Source organism: Capricornis sumatraensis, chromosome 5, assembly GCF_032405125.1.
Source record: "Capricornis sumatraensis isolate serow.1 chromosome 5, serow.2, whole genome shotgun sequence".
NCBI classification, from domain to species: Eukaryota; Metazoa; Chordata; class Mammalia; order Artiodactyla; family Bovidae; genus Capricornis; species Capricornis sumatraensis.
The window spans coordinates 60,453,936-60,478,480 of NC_091073.1; the positions used below are offsets into that span (position 1 = coordinate 60,453,936).

The 24,545-nt window shown below is 37.4% G+C and overlaps 1 protein-coding gene across 1 annotated transcript in view; it reads left to right on the plus strand.

The window, feature by feature from the left end:
• The window catches only part of SAMTOR (S-adenosylmethionine sensor upstream of mTORC1), a 75,973-nt gene extending 54,214 nt beyond the window's left edge, over nt 1-21,759 (plus strand). The window contains exons 4-5 of the mRNA XM_068973457.1: nt 11,628-11,742; nt 21,115-21,759. Of these exons, the coding sequence (XP_068829558.1) occupies nt 11,628-11,742; nt 21,115-21,744 (745 nt within the window). The 3' untranslated portion in view covers nt 21,745-21,759. The remainder of the gene's footprint in view (nt 1-11,627; nt 11,743-21,114) is intronic.
• The last annotated feature ends 2,786 nt before the right edge of the window (nt 21,760-24,545 follow it).

The following is a 24,545-nucleotide window of genomic DNA, read 5'->3' on the forward strand; positions in this document are numbered from 1 at the left end:
CACAGCTATTTGTAAGGCCTCCCCAGACAGCCATTTTGCTTTTTTGCATTTCTTCTCCATGGGGATGGTTTTGATCTCTGTCTCCTGTACAATGTCACAAACCTCATTCCATAGTTCATCAGGCACTCTATCAATCAGATCTAGGCCCTTAAATCTATTTCTCACTTCCACTGTATAATCATAAGGGATTTGATTTAGGCCATACCTGAATGGTCTAGCAGTTTTCCCTGCTTTCTTCAATTTGAGTCTGAATTCAATAATAAGGAGTTCATGATCTGAGCCACAGTCAGCTCCTGGTCTTGTTTTTGTTGAATGTATAGAGCTTCTCCATCTTTGGCTGCATAGAATATAATCAGTCTGATTTTGGTGTTGACCATCTGGTGATGTCCATGTGTAGAGTCTTCTCTTGTGTTGTTGAAAGAGGGTGTTTGCTATGACCAGTGCATTTTCTTGGCAAAACTCTGTTAGTCTTTGCCCTGCTTCATTCCACATTCCAAGGCCAGATTTGCCTGTTACCCCAGGTGTTTCTTGACTTCCTACTTTTGCATTCCAGTCCCCTATAATGAAAAGGATATCTTTTTTGGGTGTTAGTTCTAAAAGGTCTTGTAGGTCTTGATAAAACCGTTCAATTTCAGCTTCTTCAGCATTATTGTTTGGGGCATAGATGGATAACTGTGATATTGAATGGTTTCCCTTGGAGATGAACAGAGATCATTCTGTCATTTTTGAGATTGCATCCAAGTACTGCATTTCAGACTCTTGTTGACCATGATGGCTACTCCATTTCTTCTGAGGGATTCCTGCCCGCAGTAGTAGATATAATGGTCATTCAGGTAAATTCACCCATTCCAGTCCATTTTAGTTCGCTGATTCCTAGAATGTCGACGTTCACCCTTGCCATCTCTTGTTTGACCACTTCCAATTTGCCTGGATTCATGGACCTGACATTCCAGGTTCCTATGCAATATTTCTCTTTAAAACATTGGTCCTTGCTTCTATCACCAGTTGCATCCACAACTGGGTGTTGTTTTTCCTTTGGCTCCATCCCTTCATTCTTTCTGGAGTTATTTCTCCACTGATCTCCAGTAGCATATTGGGCACCTAGTGACCTGGGGAGTTTCTCTTTTGGTATTCTATCGTTTTGCCTTTTCATACTGTTCATGGGGTTCTCAAGGCAAGAATACTGAAGTGGCTTGCCATTCCCTTCTCCAGTGGACCATGCTCTGTCAGACCTCTCCACCATGACCCGCCCATCTTGGGTTGCCCCGCAGGCATGGCTTGGTTTCATTGAGTTAGACAAGGCTGTGGTCCTAGTGTGATCAGATTGAGTAGTTTTCTGTGATTATGGTTTCAGTGTGTCTACCCTCTGATGCTCTCTTGCAACACCTACCATCTTATTTGGGTTTCTCTTACCTTGGGCGTGGAGTATCTCTTCACAGCTGCCCCAGCAAAGCACAGCCGCTTCAATGTGGGATAGCTCAGCCAGGGCTCCTCGGGATGCTCTTCCAGGCCGCCGGCCCTGGCCTCGGGCGTGAGTGGTTCCTCCCAGCTGCTGCACCTGGCCTCAGGCTCGGGGTGGCTCCTCAGGGTCACCGCCCCTGGCCTCTGGCGTGAGGTGGCTTCTCCCGGCCGCCCCTGACCTCGGACACAGGATAGCTCCTCCCGTCCGCCGCCCCTGACCTCGGACGCAGAGTAGCTCCTCTCGGCTGTTCTGCACCGTCACAGCCTGGCACTTTAGGCCGCTGCCCCTGACCTCAGACGTGGGGTAGCTCCTCTCGCAGCCGCCTGGGATGCTCTTCCAGGCCGCCGGACCTGGCCCCGGGCATGGGCGGCTCCTCCCAGCTGCAGCCCCTGGCCTCGGGCTCGGGGTGGCTCCTCTGGGTCACCGCCCCTGGTCTCGGGTGTGAGGTGGCTTCTCCCGGCCGCCCCTGACCTCGGACGCGTGGTGTCTCCTCCCGGCCACCCCTGACCTCGGACGCGGGATAGCTCCTCCCATCCGCCGCCCCTGACCTCGGACGCAGGATAGCTCCTCTCGGCTGTTCTGCACCGTCACAGCCTGGCACTTTAGGCCGCTGCCCCTGACCTCAGACCTGGGATAGCTCCTCTCGCAGCCGCCTGCGCCTAGTGCGCCGGCTCTCGCAGCCGCCTGCGCCTAGTGCGCCGGCTCTCGCAGCCGCCTGCGCCTAGTGCGCCGGCTCTCGCAGCCGCCTGCGCCTAGTGCGCCGGCTCTCGCAGCCGCCTGCGCCTAGTGCGCCGGCTCTCGCAGCCGCCTGCGCCTAGTGCGCCGGCTCTCGCAGCCGCCTGCGCCTAGTGCGCCGGCTCTCGCAGCCGCCTGCGCCTAGTGCGCCGGCTCTCGCAGCCGCCTGCGCCTAGTGCGCCGGCTCTCGCAGCCGCCTGCGCCTAGTGCGCCGGCTCTCGCAGCCGCCTGCGCCTAGTGCGCCGGCTCTCGCAGCCGCCTGCGCCTAGTGCGCCGGCTCTCGCAGCCGCCTGCGCCTAGTGCGCCGGCTCTCGCAGCCGCCTGCGCCTAGTGCGCCGGCTCTCGCAGCCGCCTGCGCGAAGGAGATGGCAATCCACTCCAGGACTGTTGCCTGGAAAATCGCATGGACAGAGGAGCCTGGTAGGCTACCGTCCGTGGGTCGCAAAGAGTCGGACACGACTGAGTGACTTCACTATTTATTAGTAAATTTTGAGACTTAGCATGCACGCAGAGCTTGGAGTTCTTTGTCACTTAGACTGGAATGGAAAGCATTTTCTTCAGAGCAGGGGTGTTCAATAACATTTCTGAGAAAGAATCAACATCTGGGGCTGTTTCAGGCAGGTGTGCTTTTTTTTAAGTCTTAGTTTTTGTTTATTTTCAGCAGGATATTGATATAGACATTTCAAATAAGTAAGAAGGTAATATTTTATTCTATCAAGAACTGATCTAAAATTTTAGAATTAGAATGGCCTTTCATTTTACATATGAGGAAACAGACACAAAATGGGTAAGTAAAATTTCTAAGGTCACTTGGTAGTAAAGCACCAGTAAAAATAGAGTTCTATTATCTCTCTCCAGAGCCTTTTTTTAAAAAAACTATACTAAACTTTTGGTAATTATTCCTTCTTTACTCCTTGTCCTTATGTATAGTGTGTAGTTAACTCATTTAATCTTTATACAACAGTTTGAAGGTGGTGCTATTTTATCAATTTATAGAGATATTTTACTGCTTTTTTAAAAAAAAAAGTTTGAGATGTTCTCAATAACAGAGAGCAGACATTCACAGTAGAAATTTGAACAACATAGTTAACAACCTAACAGCCCTATGTAGAATAGGTAATTGAAGTCGCTCAGTCATGTCTGACTCTTTGCGACCCCATGGACTGTAGTTCACCAGGCTCCTCCGTCCATGGGATTCTCCGTGCAAGAATACTGGAGTGGGTTGCCATTTCCTTCTCCAGGGCATCTTCCCGACCCAGGGATCAAACCCAGGTCTCCTGCATTGCAGGCAGACGCTTTAATCTCTGAGGCCACCATGTACTCCCCTCTGGCCTGAGGCACCTGGCTCACTTGAAGGTTAAACCAGGCCCGGGGAATGAATCCTGTTTCCAATCAATCAGTTCCTTCCCTTGGCCTGCCTTAAACAGCCCCAGATGTTGATTCTTTCTCTGAAATGTTATTGAACACCCCTGCTCTGAAGAAAATGCTTTCCATTCCAGTCTAAGTGACAAAAACTCTAAGCTCTGCGTGCATGCTAAGTTTGAGAATTTACTAATAAATAGTGAAGTCGCTCAGTCGTGTCCGGCTACCCCATGGCCTGTAGCCTACCAGGCTCCTCTGTCCATGGGATTTTCCAGGCAACAGTCCTGGAGTGGATTGCCGTTTCCTTCTCCAGGGATCTTCCCGACCCAGGGATCAAACCTAGGTCTCCTGCATTGCAGGCAGATGCTTTAACCTCTGAGGCCACCAGAGTGGCTCATATGTAGAATAGTGTACCCCAAAACTACAAAATAATTCATTTCAACTATTCTGTACAGATAACATTTACCAAAAATGTTATTTAAAAATTATAGTAAATATTTTAAATGTTACTAATTTATAAAAATTTAAAAGACAAATGTCAGTAAGACTCAAAGGGTTGAATTATACAGACAATGCTGTTAAGCAAGAAATTGGTACCAAATGGGAATTAGAAAGTACCCAAAGGTTTAGAAATTAGTAAATAACCTTCCCCAAAAAACCCATGAGCTGAAAAATTATAATAAAAAGTAAAAAATATTTTCAACTAAATAATATTTTTTGTGAAGAATTTTTGTCCAAAAATGTCACAAAAATGCTTTTTATTAAAACTTTGGGGTATAGCTATAGCATCACTTAAAGGAAATTTTATAGCTTAAATGCTATAGTATAAAGAAAAACTGAAAACTAATGAATTAAGAGTCTGTCTCAAGAAGTTAAAGATGGGCTTCCCTGATGGCTCAATGGTAGAGAATCTTCCTGCCAGTGCAGGAGACACGGGTCCGATCCCTGGTCTGGGAAGATCCCACATGCCACAGAGTAACTAAGCTCATGAGCCACAACTGTTGAGCCTGTGCTCTATACCCCAAGAGCTGCAACACAACCACAGAGTCCATGCTCTGTGGTGGCTCTGAAGCCACCACTGTGAGAATCCTGCACACTACCACCAGAGAGGATCCCTTGCTCACTGCAACTAGAGAAAAACCTGCAAAGCAGTGAAGACCCAGCACAGCCAAAGGTGAATAAATAAATACAATTATTTTTAAAGAGTTAAAAAGAAAAAGTCAAAGATAATTCAGCAAATAAGCTCCTTCCCCACAAAAAAAGTGAAAAAAGTAAACAGCAGGAAGGTAGAAAAAGTCAACAAATATAAAACCTGGATTTTTATAATGACCATTAAAATTAGAAATCTCTGGGTGAGGTACATCCCAAAAAACAAAAGTCACAAATAACCAATTTCAATATTAAAAAGGGTGAATATAGCAATACGTACTGAAGACATTAAAAGATAGTAGAAGGATACTGAATAATTTTGTGGATGTTAATAATAAAGAAATTAGTGGTTAAAAATCTTTTCATAAATAAGACTCTAGGCCTAAATGGCTTTACCAGCAAATTCTGATAAGCATTAAAGGGAAAATGAAGTCTATTCTAACACATACTCTTAAAAATAGAATGAAAAGAATACTCCTACACTCACCTTAAGAGTCTAGCATAACCTTTACATGAAAACTCTTGATAGTACAAGAGTGGAAAATTATAGTCTGGTGTCACTTATGAACATAGATGCAAATATATGTGTGTGTGTGTGTGTGTGTACACTGTTTATCATCATTATTCAAAAATTCCATATCTGCAAATTCACCTAATCAATAAAATTTAATTCCAAGATCAGTACCCTTGGTATTTTCAGTCTCATTTGTGGACATGCTCAGTGTGGCGAAAAAAAGAAGTCATCTGACATACACCTTCCTAGCTGAAGTTGAGCAAGGCAAGCTCTTCCTCATTGTTCAATTCTCAAGTATAAAAATGTCCCTTTTTCAGTCTATTTAGAATATATTTTTTGCACTTTTTATTGATTTTACTTTTTAAATGACCCCTAAGCATAAACAAAGTATATCTAAAAACAAGGCTGTATTATGCCTTACAGAGAAAGTACTATATTAGTTATGCCTCCCTTAGGCATGAGTTATAATGGTGTTGGTTTGTGAGTTCAGTGTTGATGCATTGTAATATATATTAAATAATGTATTTTTAAACAGAAATACACATAAATCCAAGTTATATGTTGATCTGATAATTAAAGTATTGTAATCAGAGGCATAATCTTCTGTTTCCCTTAGGAGCATGGTTCAGTGATTGTGATGACTTTATAGACCAGAACCACCACAGATAGAACCAGCTATATATACATATATAAAACAAATCCTTTAATGTATAAAAAGAATAATTTATCAAAACCAAATCAGATTATTCCCAATAATGCAGGCTTGATTTAACACTACAGAATTGAGTGTACTGTATCACATAAACAAAGTCATATCTCAGTAGCTGAGTAGAGTGCATTTCATAAAATCCAACATAGATTTCTGTGAAATTTTTTTTTAACAAAAGAAACTAGCAAAGTATAAGAAGAGCTTCTTCAGCTTTATCAAGATTTCTGTATAAAACCTGCAGCAGTCATTGCGTTTAATAGTGAATTATATATTAATGGTGAACTTATCCTTAATGTCTCTCCTGAGACTGAAAATAGTAACTGCTTGTATTAGTCCTGTTTAGTACTGTATTAGAGGCCTGAAGTTTGAGCAAACACTGGGAGATAGTGAAGGACAGGGAAGCCTGGTGTGCTCTAGTCCATGGGGTTGCAAAGAGTCAGAAACGACTTAGCAACTGAACAACAACAGAAGTCCTGGGAAAAGCAGTGAGGCAAAAAATAGATGGATGGGTGGGTGGGTGGATGGGTAGACAAGAAAAGAAATAAGAAATGTTGTTTCTCACAGATTTCATATAACTATGTACCTAGACTAGGATACTCAAAATAATATACAGATTAGCAGTTGAAATAACAGAAACTTAGTCAAGCTGCTTGATACAAATCATTATACAAAATGAGTTGCATTTCTGTAACCAACAATGAAAAATTAAATTTTTTTAAAAAATAAGAGGGTTTATCCATAGGGGGAAAGCAGTAATAGCATCAAAAAATGATGCTAACAAGAAATTTCTTGAGCTAACAAGAAATATAAATCCAATAAAATATACATGGGACCTTTTAGAGAAATTGTTAAAGCTATTTGGAGACAATGAAAGAAACCTAAATAGATGGAGAATAATAGCATGTCCATGCATTAGAAGACTTGATATTGTAAAGATGTTAATTCTTCCCAAATGATCTTTAGACTCAGTACCATTCTCATCAAAATCACAATGGGATGTGTTATGTAAAAGGTACTACCACACAGCAATGAATCTGAATTAAATTATAGAAATACAGATGACCTTCACAGATTTATATTAAGTGAAAGAATAAAGTCACAAAAGCAAATGTGTAGTGTGAAACTATTATTCAGAAAACATTCATGGTGGGAAGACTATAAAAGGAAACCAAGGGAATGTTTATCACTAAAACCAGGAGAGTTGGCTGCCTTTATAGAATGGATTTGGGGATGTTGTCAGGGAAGATTGTGTTTCTAGGATGCAGAGTGTTATTTCTTGACCTGGGTAGTATTTATTTGATGTTCTGTTCACTGTGTGATTAATGTTTAAACTGTAAATATATGTTTGATGTAAAAAAAAAAAAATTGAAGAGCTAAACCAAAGAAATTTGAAATGGATTGTGTATTACTGAGAGCAACAACCTCAGATATGCAGCTGATACCATGCTAATGGCAGGAAGTGAAGAGCAACTAAAGAGCCTCTAGATGACGGTGAAAGAGGAGAGTGAAAAAGCTGGCTTAAAACTCAACATTCAAAAAACTTAAGAACATGACATCTGGTCCCATCACCTCATGGCAAATAGAAGGGGAAAAAATAGAAGCAGTGACAGGTTTTTTTTTCCCCCTGGGCTCCAAAATCATTGCAAACGATGACTGTAGCCATGAAATTAAAAGACGCTTGCTTTATGGAAGGATAACTTTGACAAACCTAGACAGCATATTAAAAAGCAAAGACATCACTTTGCCAACAAAGATCTGTACAATCAAAGCTATGGTTTTTCCAGTAGTTGGGTACAGATTTGAGAGTTGGAACATTAAGAAGGCTGAGCACTGAAGAATTGATGCTTTCAAATTGTGGTGTTGGAGAAGACTCTTGAGAGTTCCTTGGACAGCAAGGAGATCAAACCAGTCAGTGCTAAAGGAAATCAACCCTGAATGTTCATTGGAAGGACTGATGCTGAAGCTGAAGCTCCAATACTTGGGCCACCTGATGCGAAGAGACAACTCATTGGAAAAGACCCTGATGCTGGGAAAGATTGAAAGTGAAAGGAGAAAAGGGCAGCAAAGGATGAGATGGTTATATAGCATCACCAACTCAATGGACATGAATTTGAGCAAACTCTAGGAGATAGTGAAGGACAGGGAAGCCTGGCATGCTGCAGTCCATGGGGTTGCAAAGGGTCAGACATAACTTAATGACTGAACAATGTTATTAAGTTATTCCATTATATTAAGTTATATTAAAAAATGTCTTTTTGCAGCTCCATGGACTGTACCCTGCCAGGCTACTCTGTCCATGTAATTTTTCAGGCAAGAATTCTGGATTGGGTTGCCATTTCCTTCTTCAGAGGATCTTCCCAGTCTAGGAATTGAACCCACACCTCCTGTGTCGGCAGGCAGGTCCTTTACCACTATCACCATCCACTATCTGGGAAGAGCTGCTGTGTGGGCAAGAGACAAACTGGAGAACAATTATACCAAAGAAGTTCTCGCATTGGTGTGAAAGTTCTAGGCTCCACAACAGACTTCCCAACCTGAGGATTTGGCAAAAAAAAATACTGAGAATCCCCAATGCATTTGACTTTGAAGGCCAGTGGGATTTGATTACAGAACTTCCACAGGACTGGGGAAACAGAGACTCTTGGAGGGCACAAACAAAACCTTGTGTACACCAGGACCCAGGAGAAAGGAGCAGTGAGCCCACAAGAGACTGATCCAGACTATCCTGTGAGTGTCCAGGAGTCTCTGGCAGAGACGTGGGTTGACTGTGGCCTGTCACAGTGTCAGGGGCACTGACCACACCTGGGAGCCACCAGGGAAACTCCTCTTGTGGCTCAGCTGGTAAAGAAACCGCCTGCAATGCATGAGACCTGGATTCAATCCCTGATTGGGAAGATCCCCTGGAGAAGGGAAAGGGGCCTGGAGAATTCCATGGACTGTATAGTCCATGGGGTTGCAAAGAGTCAGACACAACTGACTGACTTTCACTTTCATATTTAATGTCGAATCAACTTCAATGATTCAGAGTACTCTATTCAGGTAGAAAGTTTATAAGAGGCACCTTTTAAAAGACTATTACAAATTTTTTTTCTACCCAGTTTAGTAGATCTATCAGAATAATGTAAGGCAAATTCTGCTTTTACTATGTTTAGGAAGGTCATTAGTGGACAAACCACATAGGATTTTATAATATAACAGGATGTTAATAGCTAACAATATCTACCACTTTTTTGAGCATTTACCATGTACCACATACTAGGTCAAACATTATAAATGTATTATCTCATTTAATCCTGAAAACAACTCTTAAGTGTGATTATCATTGTTGTCTCCATATCGCACAGATAAAGAACTGTGTGATATGGAGACATGAATCACGTTTTAAGTCTCTGATTCCAGAACTCCTGTTCTTAACCATAGCTCCATGTAAAGATTAGAATGGCAATCTAGTGATGTATTTAGCATTACATATTGTTACAGGTTCTCATTTAGTCTAACTGGTTATGATTTGAGTATTCATATTTGTTAATTCAGCAGTAAATGTCAACTATATGCCAGGCATTTCCATGGTTTATATCTACTCAGTCTTTTGTCCCATTTGACAGCTTGCAACCTATACCACAGAAGTTCGCTTGTCACCTTCTTCCTCGGAGCTAGGGTATTGTGATATTTCAAGTATCACTAAATTTAATTCAGCTTTACAGATGATTGTTATACAAGTCACTTGGACTACACAATAATTGACTTCTTGATTTTGTTGCAGTACAGAAAATTACCTCTTGAGCCCAAGGAGCAGCTCTTTTTGCTGAGAGTGCTAATTCTTTTATTTCTTTATACCCCATAACCCCTTCTTTAGATGAGTTTTTAAATAAAATTTTATTGATAAAAATATTTTAATACGTTCATACTGTTTTTACAGTACTATAACCTGCCATGTCCTGTACCAGACTGATCCTGTATAGTTTATTTATGATCAGATGGTGATTCTGGTCATTTCTACAAAATGTTAGGACATCAGGCTCTTGATTAAAAACATACCCCTGTTTATTACATTCATTTATGAAAAAAAATCTTTATATTATTTTGACGTATAGTGCCTTTTCTAGGAGCTTAACCTAGTATAGTTTAACACCTCTCTAATGAATCCTATGGCAGTATACTAGCCAAGGTATAAGGAACAGAAGCTGGGCAGATTTTTTTTGTGCCCTATAGACTTTAAAGAACCCAAGATTCCATTTATTTACTCAGTTATTTCACTATATTTCTTTCCTTTATGTTTCCAGTATCTACTCATAATTTTTTCAGAAAATTTTTCTAAATATCACTGAAAATGCATATGTCTGAAGTAAGTTTTTATTATTGCTTTACCATCTGAAAACTAGACCAACAAAATTCCACTGTTTTCCTTCATCCTTATTTGCTGCTCTGTAGATCCCTTGTGGCTCAGCTGGTAAAGAAGCCGCCTGCAATGTGGGAGACCTGAGTTTGATCCCTGGGTTGGGAAGATCCCCTAGAGACGGGAAAGGCTATCCACTCCAGTATTCTGGCCTAGAGAATTCCATGGACTGCCCATGGGGTCACAAAGAGTTGGACACGACTGAAAGACTTTAACTTCACTTCACTTCTTCAGATCCATATTAGCTACATTTGACTAACTTTAATGATCATGTATAGTTTAGTCACCTTCTTTTTTCCTACTACTTTTATAAATGAGGCATTCTCCTGCACAAAATAAAATTTTTTCATTACTTAAAAAGTACTATTCTATTTTTTTTAAGATATTTGTTCACTTTCTTTTTTAAAAATTTTTTAATATAAACTTACTTATTTTAATTGGAGATTAATTACTTTACAATATTGTATTGGTTTTGCCATACATAAACATGTATCCGCCACAGGATACACATGTTCCCCGTCCTGAACCCCCCTTCTCCCTCCCCATCATCCCTCTGGGTTGTCTCAATGCACCAGCCCCAAGCATCCAGTATCATGCATTGAACCTGTGCTGGTGACTCGTTTCATATATGATATTATACATGTTTCAATGCCATTCTCCCAAATCATCCCACCCAAAAATACTATTCTATAACAGCTTTTCTCTTTGTTCCTTAAGTCATTGACATCATTATATTGGCAACTGAGAATTAATTTGTGAATGGATTCTCTCATCTATAGTTTTCAAAATGCGATCTGGGAATCTGAGAGCCTTCCAGGGTCTCTTTGGGGAGGAAATTATTTTCATAATAATACTAAAATATCATTTGCCTTTTCTACTTTCAGTCTGTCTTGAATCTAGGGTTGAGTTTTCTAGAAATTTCATGGCATGTGATATTACAACAGCTTGAATGAAAAGCAGATAAAGAATCTATTCGTCTTCTATTAAGCCAGACATTAAAGAGACTTGTAAAAATGTAAAACAATAACTCACTTTTATTACCTTTCTAATTTAGATTTTCATTATGAATTAATGTTTTTAAACCACTGAGTTTTAATTTCAAACATGGTATTATTGGCAGATATAACTTGCATAAATGAAAGAGTTCTTCAAGGCCCTCAGTAATTTTTAAACATGTAAAGGGATCCTGAGACCAAAAAGCCAATAGTCTATGTATCTTTTTTATTCTCAAACGTTTGAATTTTTCTTATATTTTATTTCATATTATAAAAGGCATACACTGAAAATAATCTATTTTTAGGTTGCTACAAACCTCAGGAAAGATCAGATTACTTGACGTTGGCAGCTGCTTTAACCCATTTCTGAAGTTTGAAGAATTTCTAACTGTTGGCATAGACATTGTACCTGCTGTAGAGGTATGCATAGTTCTGTTTGTTTTGTTCTGAGACTTGAACATTTTACATATACAAAGGAAAGCACTATCTTTACATTCCTGAAATAGCAAATATATTTCCTATGTACAAGTTGATAAGAGGCTCTTTCTATTCAAAAATAAATGTATAGTCTATGAAAATTTGAGCATTTCTTTAACTAATATTAATTTGACCAATACCATATTTGTCGTTTTGTTTCTTGTTTATCATCTGTCATTGGAGTCAAGAAATTGTAGTAGGTTGCAAAGTTCCCAGATAGGTGTAATGTTTCAGCTTTTTATTTTTTATTTTGATTTTTTAAATGCATCTCTTTCTGAAATGTACTGTGATGTAGAGCTAATATGGAATAGTAAAGAGCAGGGTCTTGGAGACTGCCAAATTTGTACTTAGTAGATAAAACTACTTTAACTTTACAAAGAATGTTTCCTCTGCTTTTAAAATTAGATTTATTTCCCTCAGTGACATAAATTCATAACTTTTGCAGTCTTAACTTTTGATATGGCACCAGGTACAAAAAATTTTTTACTAATTTTTATTGCTATGTAACAGTGTAAACAGTATAAACTCTTAGGGTCAGAGATTTTTTTTATCCCCACCATTATGCTCCCAGGATCTAGAAGAGTGCCTGGCTTATTAAGTACTCCATACGAACTTTAATAAGAGAAAGAAATCTTACTTTCAATCTCACTTTGACTGTCTGAGCCTCAGTTTTCTCATCTGTTCAGTGAAGTTTGTAATGGACCATACCTATAAGATTGTCACGTTTACTTGAGAAAAAGTACTTAAAGCACCTAGCAAAGGGCCTGTTATATAGTAAGTGCTAAAGAAAAATTTGCTGTTATAATTGAAAAATTCCTGCCTGAAGTGTCAACTTTTAAATGAATTTATTCTTTAATTTTAATGAGCTTGAAAATCTTTATGACTAACATTGACAAGAAAATGCTAGAAACCTTTACTATTATCTCTGCTTTATAAAGGTAGACAAATACTTTGCAGAGAATTCCTGTGCCATCAGAAGCTATAGTCTTATTTTATTTTCTTTTAAATATTTACTTATTTATTTGGCTATGCCAGGTCTTAGTTGTGGCACACAGGATCTAGTTCCCTGGGCCCCCTGTTTTGGGAGCACACAATCTTGGCCACTGGACCACAGAGGAAGTCCCAGAGTTACAGTTTAAAGTGCAGGTGGATTTGCACATGGATTCTCTCCCCTTCCTTCCTCAAGACACACATTAGAGATATCCTTCAGTGACTGCTAAGACATGATAACCATTTAATCTAAACCTCAAGCTTAAATATTATTCTTAAAATATTAAATTGTTTATAGATAGGGCTATAAATTTTCAACTGCAAAGCCATTAAGGAAGGCAGAAGAACATAAGTTTAGTAGTAGAATCAGACTTTTATAGTTCCCAGAACCCTATAACTAATTTTAAAACAAAAGGAAGGGACTTACACTTCCAAGCAAGATGCAGTGACAGGGACCAGTCTGATCCTCTTTCCTCCTGCCTGCAGCAACTAACGTGTTGACAAAATATTCAGAATAATATACAAGAGACTGTACATCAGGTAATGACGGACAGTGATCTCCAAGAGATGGACAAACAAATGAGGCATACAGTTTTACCAGCACGTAGCCTTCAGAGAGTTTCCAGTATGTGGCACAAACAGTGGATCCCAAGCAGAGCACAGCTGGTAACCCTGAATTATGGAGCCAGAGGTGAAAGGTGTGGGATATCAAGACAGCTAGGGTTCATGGACAAAGTACCAAAGATGTGAGAGCTCCGCAAAGAAAAAATTCCAGAGGTCTGCAAAGTATTATTCTTGTGTACTCAACTGAGTACTTACCAGTACATTTCTGTGAGAAAACTATATGAACCTGGAGGGTGTACCACTTCAAAGGTCTAAGGGTTATATCGTCTGGTGCACTCACACAGGCTGGAAAGCAGTACCTGTTCCCCCTAGCCACACTGAAAACCTCAAGAATCACAGTGTCTTGGGTAGAGTACACAAAACTGCCTTACCTCAGTGGTGGTGGTGGTTTAGTCGTGTCCGATTCTTGCAACCCCATGGACTGTAGCCTGTCCATGGGATTCTCCAGGCAAGAATACTGGAGTGGGTTGCCATTTCCTTCTCCAGGGGGTCTTCCCTGACCCAGGAATCGAACCCAGGTCTCCTGCATTGCAGGCAGATTCTTTACCAACTGAGCTACAAGGGATGCCCAGTAGTGGAGAATAATTAATAATTGCCTCAGTAGTGGAGAATAATTAACCTTCGACTGAAGGCTGCTCTAGTCCCATGAAACAAATCTGGAAACAAGAACCAAAAAAATCAAACTGTCTCCAGATAATTCAACTATTAATACATCCCAGAACAAAGTTAGAATATTTATAGCAGTACAGAGTAATCCAGTGCACAGCAACATAGCATTCACCATACCTGACATCCAATAAAAAAGTAATCAGCCAAGTAAAGAAGCAAGAAAATAGGACCCACAATGAGATCAGTCTTCTAACAGAAAGCAACTGTGAACTGCCACAGATGTTAAAATTAGGAAACAAGGACATAAAGATGGGGATGTTATAACTATATTCTATATGTATAAAAAGTAGAGCCATGAGAGATAATTAAAAATAGCCAATATAACTTCTGAAGATGGATACTATGGTGTATGATATGAAACATGTACTAAATGGGACTAATAGTACATTAGATATTACAGAAGTTAAACTGAGGACATAACAATTGAAATTACCCAAAAGTAAACAGACATTTTTTTTTTAATGGAAGAGCATCAGCAAACAGTGAGTCAATTTCAAGTGGCCAGATATAAACACAATTGGAGTTCCCTCAAAAAGGGGGAGAAGAGAATAAAAGAAATAAAATAATGGTCAGAATTCTTCCAAATTTGATAAAAGCTAATAATAGAGCTGGCCTTGAGCATCCCAGGGGAATGGTTCCAGGACACCCCACCGCCACCACAGATGTCAAAATCTGGATGCTCAAGCCCTTAGAGTCAGGTCTTCCCTGGGTTCTCTGTCCACAGATACAGAGAACTGACTGTATATTTCTTAAAAATAACCCCATGTCTAATTGGACCTGTGCAGTGAAAACTCAGGGTGTGTGTTCAAGAGTCAACTGTAAAATTGAGTTTATAATCTATATAAAAATGTATAATAACAATAGCACAAGAGAGGAAAAAGGGAAATATACTATATGCATAGTAATAGGTTTTTATACTACATATTAAGTGGTAAGATATTATGTGAAGGTAAAAGATGTAAGATATTATGATAGGTAAAAGATGTAGACTATAAATTATAAAGCAACTAGTAAAATAAAGAGTTACAGCTAATAAATTAGCAAAGGAGATAAAATAGGATCATAAAGAAATTTCTTTAATCCAAAAGATGGCATATAGAGAAGAAAGGAAACAATGAACAGATGGGAAACATAGAAAATAAATAGCAAGATTATACCTTTAAACTTAAGCTTCCCAATATCACATTAAATAGACATGGCTTAACCACCCAATTAAAAGGTAGAAATTGTCAGACTGGATAAAGAAACAGGATTCAAATACATGTTGCCTATAGGAAATGCGCTTCATCCCACTTAGAATGGCACTATTAAAATCAGACAAAGTAGATATTAAAGTATATCACTAGCAATAAAGATGCTTATTTCATCATGATAAAAAGATCAGTTCATCAATAGTACAAAACAGTCTTCAACATTTATGCATCTAATAAAAGCTTCAAAATACATAAGCCAAAAACTGATAAAGTAGCAATTACAGACATTTATAAAATTATAGTTGAAGATTTAATCAACTTTCTCTCAATAACTGATGGAATAATTAGAACATCAGTGAAAGAAAAACTCACTAAGAAAATTAGATATTTTGGAATGAAGATAAATAAAAATATAAGCTATCAAAAACATAGGTATGCATAGGATGCCTCTAAAATCACTAAAGTGTACTTAGAGAGACTCCCCTGGCAGTCCAGCAGTTAAGACTCCATGATTCCAATCCAGGGTGCGTAGGTTCAATCCCTGGTCAGAGAACTGACCCACATGCCATGTGGCTCAGCCAAAAAATAAATTTAAAAATAAAGTAATACTGTACTTAAAGGAAATTATATAATACTAAACACCTTTATTATAAAATAAGAAATGTCTCAGAGCAATGACATCAATTTTCAACTAGGAAAAAAAAAAAAAAAGCCCATACTAAATCCAAAATACAAGAAAGAAAATAAGATTATAGCAGAAATCAATGAAATAAAAAACTTTCAGAAATATAGTAGGGAAAAAAATTGAAAGCAAATGCTACTTGAGAAGAACAATAAAACTGATTAAATCACTCAGCATACCAATTAGGACATAAAGAGAAATATGTGACATCCTACATATTTTACTAATATTAAAAGAAAGGATAATAAATATTGCAAAAAAAATCTACACCAATAAATTTCACAAATTAAATGGACAAATTCATTGGAAGACACATACTACCAGAGCTCACTCATAAAGAAATAGATAACCTTAATAGCTCACAATGTATTAAATAAATTTTAATTGGCAGTTAAAAACTTCCGCATAAAAAAGAAGACTCCAGGCTCAAATGACTTCAATTCTCAACGTATTCTGTGAGGCCATTCAGTTCAGTTCAGTTCAGTCGCTCAGTCGTGTCCGACTCTTTGCAACCCCATGAATCACAGCATGCCAGACCTCCCTGTTCATCACCATCTCCCGGAGTTCACTCACACTCACATCCATCGAGTCCGTGATGCCATCTAGCCATCTCATCCTCTGTCGTTCCCTTTTCCTCCTGCCCCCAGTCCCTCCAAGCATCAGTCTTTTCCAATGAGTCCACTCTTCGCATGAGGTGGCCAAAGTACTGGAGTTTCATCCTTAGCATCATTCCTGCCAAAGAACACCAGGCCTGATCTCCTTTAGAATGAACTGGTTGGATCTCCTTGCAGTCCAAGGGACTCTCAAGAGTCTACTCCAACACCACAGTTCAAAAGCATCAATTCTTCGGCGCTCAGCTTTCTTCACAGTCCAGCTCTCGCATCCATACATGACCACTGGATATAAAAATCATAGCCTTGACTAGACAGACCTTTGTTGGCAAAGTAATGTCTCTGCTTTTCAATATGCTATCTAGGTTGGCCATAACTTTCCTTCCAAGGAGAAAGCGTCTTTTAATTTCATGGCTGCAATCACCATCTGCAGTGATTTTGGAGCCCAGAAAAATAAAGTCTGGCACTGTTTCCACTGTTTCCCCATCTATTTCCCATGAAGTGATGGGACCAGATGCCATGGTGTTCGTTTTCTGAATGTTGAGCTTTAAGCCAACTTTTTCACTCCTCTTTCACTTTCATCAAGAGGCTTTTTAGTTCCTCTTCACTTTCTGCCATAAGAGTGGTGTCATCTGCATATCTGAGGTTATTGATATTTCTCCTGGCAATCTTGATTGCTGTGCTTCTTCCAGCCCAGCATTTCTCATGATATACTCTGCACAGAAGTTAAATAAGCAGGGTGACAATATACAGCCTTGACGCACTCCTTTTCCTATTTGGAACTAGTCTGTTGTTCCATGTCTAGTTCTAACTGTTGCTTCCTGACCTGCATACAGATTTCTCAAGAAGCAGGTCAGGTGATCTGGTATTCCCATCTCTTTGAGAATTTTCCACAGTTTATTGTGATCCACACAGTCAAAGGCTTTGGCATAGTCAATAAAGCAGAAATAAATGTTTTTCTGGAACTCTCTTGCTTTTTCGATGATCCAACAGATGTTGGCAATTTGATCTCTGGTTCCTCTGCCTTTTCTAAAACCAGATTGAACATCAGGAAGTTCACGGTTCACATATTGCTGAAGCCTGGCTTGGAGAATTTTGAGCATTACTTTACTAGCGTGTGAGATGAGTGCAATTGTGCAGTAGTTTGAGCATTCTTTGGCATTGCCTTTCTTTGGGATTGGAATGAAAACTGACCTTTTCCAGTCCTGTGGCCACTGCTGAGTTACCCCAATAACAAAACCAGAGACATTACAAAACAACAAAAACCTATAGGTCATATCCATCATGAACATAAACACAAAAGTTCTCCACAAAATTTTAGCATATTGAACCCAACAATATTTCAAAAAGGATAATATATTATGGCAAAGTTTGATATATTCCAGGAGTGTAAGACTGGTTTAATGTTCAAAAAAATGCTCAATCTCTTTAACATCTATACAAAATCTACTCAACATGGATTAAAGACCTAAATATAAGACCAGATATTATAAAACTCCTAGAGAAAAACATAGGCAGAACACTCTCTGACATAAATCACAACAATATTTTTTTAATCTGTCTCCTAGAATAATGGAAATAGAAACAAAAGTAAACAAATGGGAGCTAATTAAGTTTAAAAGCTTCTGCACAGCAAAGGAAACCATAAGTGAAACCAAAGAGAACCTACTGACTGGGAGAAAATGTATGGAAACAATTCTACTGATAAGGGATTAATTTCTAAAATACACAAACAGTTCATGCAACTTTATATATATTTTTAAAAACCCAATCAGAAAATGAACAGAAGACCTAAAGAGACATTGTTCCAAAGAAGACATACTGATGGCCAACAAGCACATGAAAAGATGCTCAGTATCACTAATTGTTAGAGAAATGCAAATCAAAACTATAGTGAGGTATCACCTCCCACCAGTCAGAATGGCCATTATTAAAAAGTCTACAAGAAATAAATGCTGGAGAGAGTGTGAAAAAAAGGGAACCCACCTACTCTCTGTTGGAGGTTCCTTAAAAAACTAAGACTAGAATTACCATATGATCCTGCAGTCCCACTCTTGGGCATGTATTTGGAGAAAACTCCAATTAGAAAACATACATGCACCCCAATGTTCATAACAGTATTATTTACAATTGCAAAGATATGGAAGCAACCTAAGTGTCCATCAACAAGAGGAATGGATAAAGAAGATGTGATATATATGCACAATGGGAATATTTCTTAGCCATAACAAAGAATAAAATAATCCCATTTGTAGCAACATGGATAGACCTAGAAATTATCAGATTAAGTGAACAGTGGACAGAGAAAGACAAATATTATATGTTATCACTTATATATAGAATCTAAAAGATAAATGAATGTATATAGTAAAGCAGAGACAAACTCACAGATATAGAAAACAAACTTGTGGTTACCAGTGGGGAAGAGGGAAGGGAACAAGGGCAAGATAGGGAGTATATGATGAAGAAGTATAAACTACTGTATATAAAATTGATAAGCAACAAGACTATATTGTACAACACTCTGGAATATAACTATTATTTTGTAATAACTTTTAATGGGATATATAATCTATAAAAATACTGAATCACTATGCTAAACACCTGAAACTATTAATAATAAAATATTGTAAATCAACAATACTACAATAAAAAAAAGACATCATTAAGAGAATGAAGAGACATAATCTGAGAGAAATATTTTCAAACAATATATCTGATTAAGAACTTGGATCTATAATAAAGAACTCTCAAAATTAAACAAGAAAATAGGTTTTTAACAATCTAGTTATTTTTCAGCATGCAAAAAGTTGAACAGATACTTCACCAAAGTAGATACCCAGGTAAACATCACTACTTATTAGGAAGAGCCAAATTCAAACCTCAGTATACTACTACACACCTATGACTATGATTACAATTTAAAAGGCTGGCCATTCCAAGTGTTGAGGAGGAGGTGGAGAAACTGGAACTCCCATAAACTTCTGGTAGAAATGTAAAATTCAGTGTAAGCACTTTTGAAAATAGTTCTGGAGTTTCTTTAAATGTTAAACATGCACATGCTATATGATCCAGCCACTACTTTCCTTGATATTTGCCAGGACAATTGAAACATGTCTGTTCAAAGACAGGAATGCTCATAGCAGCTCTAGTTGTTACTGCCAAAAATTAGAAACAACTAAGTTATCTATGAAAGGTATATGGAAAAACAAACCGTGGTATATCTTTTATATAGTATCATACCTCAGCTATTAAAAAGGAATAAATTATCAATACATGAAAAAAAAAAAGAATGAATCTCAAAATAATTGTGCTGTATGAAGGAAGCCAGGCAAAATAAGAGTACATTATTCTATACTATTCCGCTTATGTTAAATTCTAGAAAATAGACACTTGATCTATAGTGATAGAAATCACATCAGTGATTGCCTAGTGACGGGAAAGAACAGGGAGGATAAAAGGAAGGGCTGTGTAAGGGGCACAAGAAAACTTTAGAGAGTGTTGGATCTGTTCTTAATTTGATTACAGTAGTGGTTTCAAAAGTGTATAAACATTAAAACTTATTAAAAACGTACACTTTAAATGTGTTGGTTATTACTTCAGGTTGTACGTCAATTATACTTCAATAAAGCTATCCCAGTCTCCCCTCCAAAAGAAACAAAAGAAAAACAATCTTTTTCCATATAATAGAACTTTATGTATTGCTTTTCTTGATAGATAGTCCAGATGCTAATGTGACCAGCTTGTCTATACACTAACAAGGGACTAGGGTATTAGCTCATATCTTTGATAATTAACTATTGTTTTATATAAGGATAGCTACTTTTATCTAATTTTAAAACTGCATTCTTATTCTGGATTATTTTCATACAATTTTAATATTCAGCAAATGATGCAGTGCTGTTTCTTGTAGTGTACTTCAGGGTCACTTGACTCAGTTAAATTTAATGTGTAGTTTATTTCAATAGATATATTATTAAACTACTTTCGAGATGGTTAAAGTTAAGGATTGAACAGATGCTTTACATGACTTTAAAAAGATTTGGTATTTTGCTTTTTTATGAATTTATAAATCCACTTTCATTGTCCTCTGACTTCTTTGGTTCATCTTCATTTCATAGTATTTTTTGTTTAAAGTTATTTTTATACTAGCCTGTTTTAGGTAACTATAAATGTTTAAGTGAATATAAGTATGGCTAAGTATAGAAATAAATCATCCCTGTAAGTTCTTACCCAAGTTAAATTTCAAACAAAGCCTTAATATTTTAAATATATATATATTTTAAAAGTATTTTTAACTGTTTCTCAGAAATACATTTTTTTAAATGATGACTAGAAATTCTCTAGGCTTAATTTCTCTGAGATTTTTCTAATAAAAGTTTTGGTTGAATAACTCTGTGTAAGTGGAATAATTTAGATGTAAAAGGTGCATACTTAAAGCTTGAATTATATAGAAATGCTGTGAAATAGTTTGGTTTAAAATTTGTGTAGTTCGATGCAAGTAATCTTAAAATTCTCAATATGCCTTGTTTTTTTCTTTTTGCAGAGTGTATATAAATGTGACTTCTTGAACTTGCAGCTTCAGCAACCACTCCAGCTTGCACAAGATGCTATAGATGCCTTTTTGAAGCAGCTGAAAAACCCTATTGATTCTCTTCCTGGAGAACTTTTCCATGTGGTTGTTTTCTCTCTTCTTCTTTCTTATTTTCCATCACCTTACCAGCGATGGATTTGCTGCAAGAAAGCCCATGAACTGTTAGTGTTAAATGGTTTATTGCTTATCATCACACCTGATTCCTCCCATCAGAACCGTCATGCTATGATGATGAAAAGCTGGAAGATTGCTATAGAGTCCCTGGGCTTTAAACGTTTCAAGTATTCAAAATTTTCACATATGCATCTGATGGCATTTAGAAAAACCTCCCTAAAAACCACAAGTGACTTGGTTAGTAGGAACTACCCAGGGATGTTATATATTCCTCAAGATTTCAACAGTATAGAAGATGAGGAATATTCTAACCCTTCCTGCTACGTTCGATCAGATATAGAAGATGAACAACTAGCATATGGTTTCACAGAGCTCCCTGATGCTCCATATGACTCAGATTCTGGAGAAAGTCAAGCCAGCTCTATTCCTTTCTATGAGCTAGAAGACCCCATATTACTTTTAAGTTAATATAAAAGCAAAAGACCCTTTCAGTCCAGATTCCTAAACTTAATTGCTTACACTAATCAGAAATACTAACATGAACTCAGTACTTAAAACCTGGTTTGCATAGAAGAAATGCAAAGGTTTACAGAGTTTGCTATTTTTTTCTACTTCTGGATTTTAAAATTTATTCTTATAGAGAAAGCTTAATGTTTCATGCAGAGTGACTCCTGTCCTAGCGGAAACCACTGTTACTTAGCATTTAGCACTAAGATATTATAGAAAGGTACCTTTTTCTCTTTAGTGCTATTGTGAAAAATGAAGCATAATTTGCTATGTATTTTTATTTTCATCCTCTCAGTGTTGACTTAAACCATTGCAATGAGAAACTAAAATATGTATGTAGAAAGCTGTAGATTGCACTTTGATGACTCACAAGTTAAATGTGACAGAGATAGATTGGTTTAGTAGTTTTGTGATGCACTTATCTTATTCTTTTTTTCTAACTAAATTGTTACCTGTTATAGAAAGCCATTTTGGCTTTGATGATTCAGCATTCCCTAGACCTTTTGGAATTGATGATGATTCTTTTTCTTTCTTGCTCATTTGGCAACATCAGACATTGGGGATCTATTTCCCCTAACGTATGTATTCTAATTTGATTAGCACAGTACAGTAAACACCATTGCCAAAATAGAGTTTCCATATCCTTCTTGTTGATTTGGGCATTGGTGGTAAGTATATTTAACTGTGAGAATTCACTTTTACTTTTTTAAATTTAGGTTTCATTACAAAATTTTCTATTTAAGCAAGGAACAATATAATACTCGATACTGACCTAACTCACTTTTGTGAAAGGGTTTGCACTTGTAAGAGAGCTTATGTTCTACCTAGACCAACCTTAATAGGGTCCTCACCTTTCCGTTAAGGAGGTGCTGCACTACAAGTCTGGAAACTATATAGAAAAATTTTAAATTAACCCTCTGCTGGTAATCTCATAAAATGGTTTTGACCTTTTGGTATTCTAGTTTCTATCTAAAGCCCTAGCAGAAATTTGTCTTTGAATATATAAACATTAGTTGGCTGTGGGAATTTTCCCTTTCCACATTGATAAATGCCTTTCTGTGTTTCTGAATCAGAAGCAAATGATTAAGGAGAAATATATGTCCAACAAGACAAGATCAGTTTAAATGTTTAAATGGCTAAGAACATTTAGTTCACATTGTCTTGTCAGCCAGCAATTGTCATGTAAACTATCATTTTTAAGAGTGCCACTGTGTGGATTTTTTTTTTCAAGTGGTTATTACATTAAAATTACCTCATACTGAGGTTTTTGCACTGAAATATCACAGTTTCAGATTTCATGGTTAATGTTATGTGTGTGTGTTTTTAAAGGAAACTTGCATTTTCAGTAGTTGATCCTAAATTCATAAACTGCACTTCTTTACTCTGGTAAAAGTGTTTTTGTGCTTATTGTGAATTGCTGTAGTTAACTTTGAATGTCAAACTTTATTTAGAAAATCAAAATTTACCCTGTAAGATATAAATGGCTGAGTGTGTGTACCCAGTATTTCAAATTAAATTTCAAATTCTAAATTAATGAAAGTAACAAGATTGTAATTAATCTAAAAGTCAGTTGAGTAAATGCAATAAATATTGGTTGCTCAAATGTGCCAGAAGTAACTTGAAGTTTTGCATTTACTTTCAATAACTAAGATTACTTAATTATAAAGAAAAATTAGGACTTTCTTTCCAGTTAAGTACTACAGGTCAAATCTTGTAGCTCACCCAAAAGAAGGAGGGGGAAAAAAAAAGTACTGTGTTCAGGGTAACATAGAAATGTGTGTTGGTAGTACCCCCTTTAGCATACAGTCATTTTCTGTGATTGGGCTAAATGCCATCTTAAGGGCAAAGAAAACAACATACGAAACAAAAGTGCTTTGAAAGTAAAACCGTACTTTTGAGAGACTGGTATAAGTATTTGACCTTGGGTTTAGCCTTTGTGTTACAGCTAAAATGTTGGTGCTATAAAATCTTCTGATTGTTTACAGATGTTGATTCTGCTTATGCTCCAAAGTGTGCATGGTGTATTTTAAATAGTACTTTAAAGAAATATCTCTTTATAAAAACCTATACTCTGATTTAGTATAAGTTCATTTGGATATATAAATCTCATTTGTTACTGTAAATTCATCTTCAAAATTAGGTTGGCGCAGAATTTAAACTAATATGTATAATATCCACCAAAGCCAATTTAACATATAAATGTTAAAGTGTAAGCATTCCTGTGGCTTGGAGCCAGATTCTCTACATAATGACAAGAGAAGTCCATAGAGCCTTCTAATACTGTATGGGTACTCTTGAAAATGATTTCATTTGGATATAAAGTTAAAGGGCCTCCTGTCACATTCACAACAGTATTCTCCAAAACAATTTGATGTTTCAAAAACAAATGATCATTTGCTTGGTTTCTTCAGGATTATGACTAGATCAAGTGGTTTATATGGTAGTTGCCAAGTGGTGGGAGGTGGCTTACCTGAAAATGTATGTTTGTGTTTGTTGTATTTTTTCACATTTTGTGAACAAAGCACATTTATTAAAAATTTTAAATTTTCTAATATTCATTGTCTGTTATTTACAAATTGAAAGTTTTGTGGTCTTGACCTAATCTCACTAAGTGATTTCAGAATTAGGGAGCAATTTGAAACTTAAATGACTTAGAATTTTCTAGCTGGTTTCATCTAGTCCAGTCCCTTAATTTCATAAATTAATTCACTGAGATTCAGAGAGCTAAAGTGACCTCCCTATTGTCATACTATTTACCAACG